At 65.6% G+C, this 2,118-nt stretch overlaps 1 protein-coding gene across 1 annotated transcript in view; it reads right to left on the bottom strand.

Moving 5' to 3' along the window:
* Positions 1 to 796: 796 nt before the first annotated feature.
* The window catches only part of LOC105310256 (actin-85C-like), a gene marked incomplete at its 3' end in the record, with an annotated part of 6,464 nt that continues 5,142 nt past the window's right edge, over positions 797 to 2,118 (bottom strand). Inside the window, exon 5 of the mRNA XM_011386451.2 lies at positions 797 to 895. Coding sequence (XP_011384753.1) covers positions 797 to 895 — 99 coding nt within the window. The remainder of the gene's footprint in view (positions 896 to 2,118) is intronic.

Raw genomic sequence — 2,118 nt, forward strand, 5'->3', positions numbered from 1 at the left:
GGGCAGCGGGGGTCAGCGAGAAAAGGCATTAAAGCACCGCACGCTTGCCAGGAAGAGGCGGTGGGCCTGCCCTCTGCCTCCCGAAGGTCAGGGTCGGGGACAAGCTCTCCCACAGACCCGGCTGGCCCCACCCTCTGAGGCTCTCCCTCCGTGGCAGACGGTCCCTGGGACCTAAAAATAGGCACGAATTGGAGCACAGGCTGCGGGGCTGGCCATGCAAGGACAGGAGGCGGCTGACGCCCGCCGGCCGGGCTCCAGAGTCGCGGGTGCCCGGCCCTACAGCCGCACCCTATATCGGGGGCATGAGCATGCTCGGGGGAATGGCAGGCATGTAGTCCAGCTGTCACCGGGAGCCCGGCCCACACGGCCTGCTCTGTCCACACCCGGCTTCCCGCCCCAGGCTCCTGAGCTGCAGCCCCCCACCCCACGCTCTCGGTCCAGACAGCAATGACCACACAATGGGGACCAGGCACAGAGGGACTGGGGACTTTGAAAGTTGAATGCCTGCTCGGGGGAGGGCGGGCTCTGTCCTCAGTGCTGACCTGACCGGGGGGCCAGCACCCTCTCCTCTCGCTCAGACAGAGACCTGCTGCTCGGTTCCGCAGCTGCCCAGCCCCCTCACCCAGCCCGGGCACTCCGTGACCCCGGAAAGGGCAGGCGGGGGACGCGGGCCTCTGGCACGACTGCAGCCTGGACTGTGGTCCCCCTCAGCCTGTTCTCCAGCTCCCCGAGGGGGTGCTCCCAGCAGAGCCAACCTCCGCTGGCTGTGGAGAGAGGACCCCTCAGCCCAGCTCACCATGAGCAGTGACACGCGGGACTGGTGGGGGCCGCAGCCCTGACCCAGCCGGCTCTGCAGGAGGGACTCTGCTCTGGCGGCCACGTCGCCAGGGGGCACCTGGGATGAACAGGACCCCAGTCAGGCATCTGGGGGCACGAGTCCCCGCCGCCCAAAGCCAGGCCGCCCTCTGCCTGGGACCAGGGACAGGCACACACGGGCTCTGCTCAGGAAAGGCACCCGTCCAGGACAGGAACAGTAGGCACGGTGAGGGTGAGCGGTGGCTCGCTGGAGCCGGGTGCTGAGGCGCAGCGGACAGGGTGCGAGTCTGGGGCACGGGCCTGGGGCTCCGTCACGGCGCTCGGGGTGGGGCGGGGGGCAGAGCGTGCTGCCCCTGAGGACCTGCAAGTCTCGCGTCTCCCCCAGGGCCCACCGGAGTCGCTCAGCTTTAAAGTTTGAGTTTAAAGCCGTGCTCACTGGCCCGAGGAGATAAGAAAAAAAAATCAGGCCACTTGTCAGCGTCCCTCTGCTTCCTTCTAGGGTCAGGCAGAGCGTGTGAGGGGGAGGACAGCTGCGTGTCCTGGGAGTCCCCAGAAAGGACAGGCCGGTGCCAGTGGCCGGGCACCTGCTCCTAGGGGTGTGACCCTCAGGGCCCTCGGAGCTATGCTGGCCACCAGCCCCCGTCCTCAGCAGTCCCCCCCGGGTGCGAGGCCATAGGACCTGCTCCGAACATGGGGACTCTTCCTGAGGAGGGACGGAACCTGCTCGTGCCTCTCCTTCGGCAGGCCCACGGGAAGGGAGCTACGGGCCGTGTACTTCCTGGGGACACAGGCCCACACTGGTTCCAGCTGTCCTCCTCACAAAGCCCACGAGCAGGAGGGCGTGACGTTCCCAGCTCCCCCGGCTCCTCAGCCAGACTGAACCCTAATATCCTCTCTTGAGTAACCTGTAAGGTAGCTGAAGTGACATATTCAACATGCTCTCTTTGATCTGATGCAAATGAGTCAACTCCTGGAGCCAAAACCCAAATCTCCATGTGGGTTTTGCCCTCGACCCTGCTAGCGACCTTGGAAAGTCCGTGTGCCCGGCACAGCCAAGGAAAGAACAGCACTGTCCAGAGGGCCTGGGGCGGGGGTCGCTCTCCTCAGAACACAGCAAGGGGAGCAAGAGGCCGCCACCCCGGGCGGCATCGCAGATGCTGGCACCGAGCACCTGTCACTGTGCTGCAAGCCTCATGGCTGCAGGGCTGGGCACACGACTCGCCTCACAAGCGGTTTGCACAATAAGGTGACAGCCTTGCAGGTTGGTGACCGTCAGGTCCAGTCCCCTGTGGGGGTTTGTTT

The sequence above is a fragment of the Pteropus vampyrus genome, unplaced genomic scaffold, assembly GCF_000151845.1.
Source record: "Pteropus vampyrus isolate Shadow unplaced genomic scaffold, Pvam_2.0 Scaffold1662, whole genome shotgun sequence".
Classification (NCBI taxonomy): Eukaryota; Metazoa; Chordata; class Mammalia; order Chiroptera; family Pteropodidae; genus Pteropus; species Pteropus vampyrus.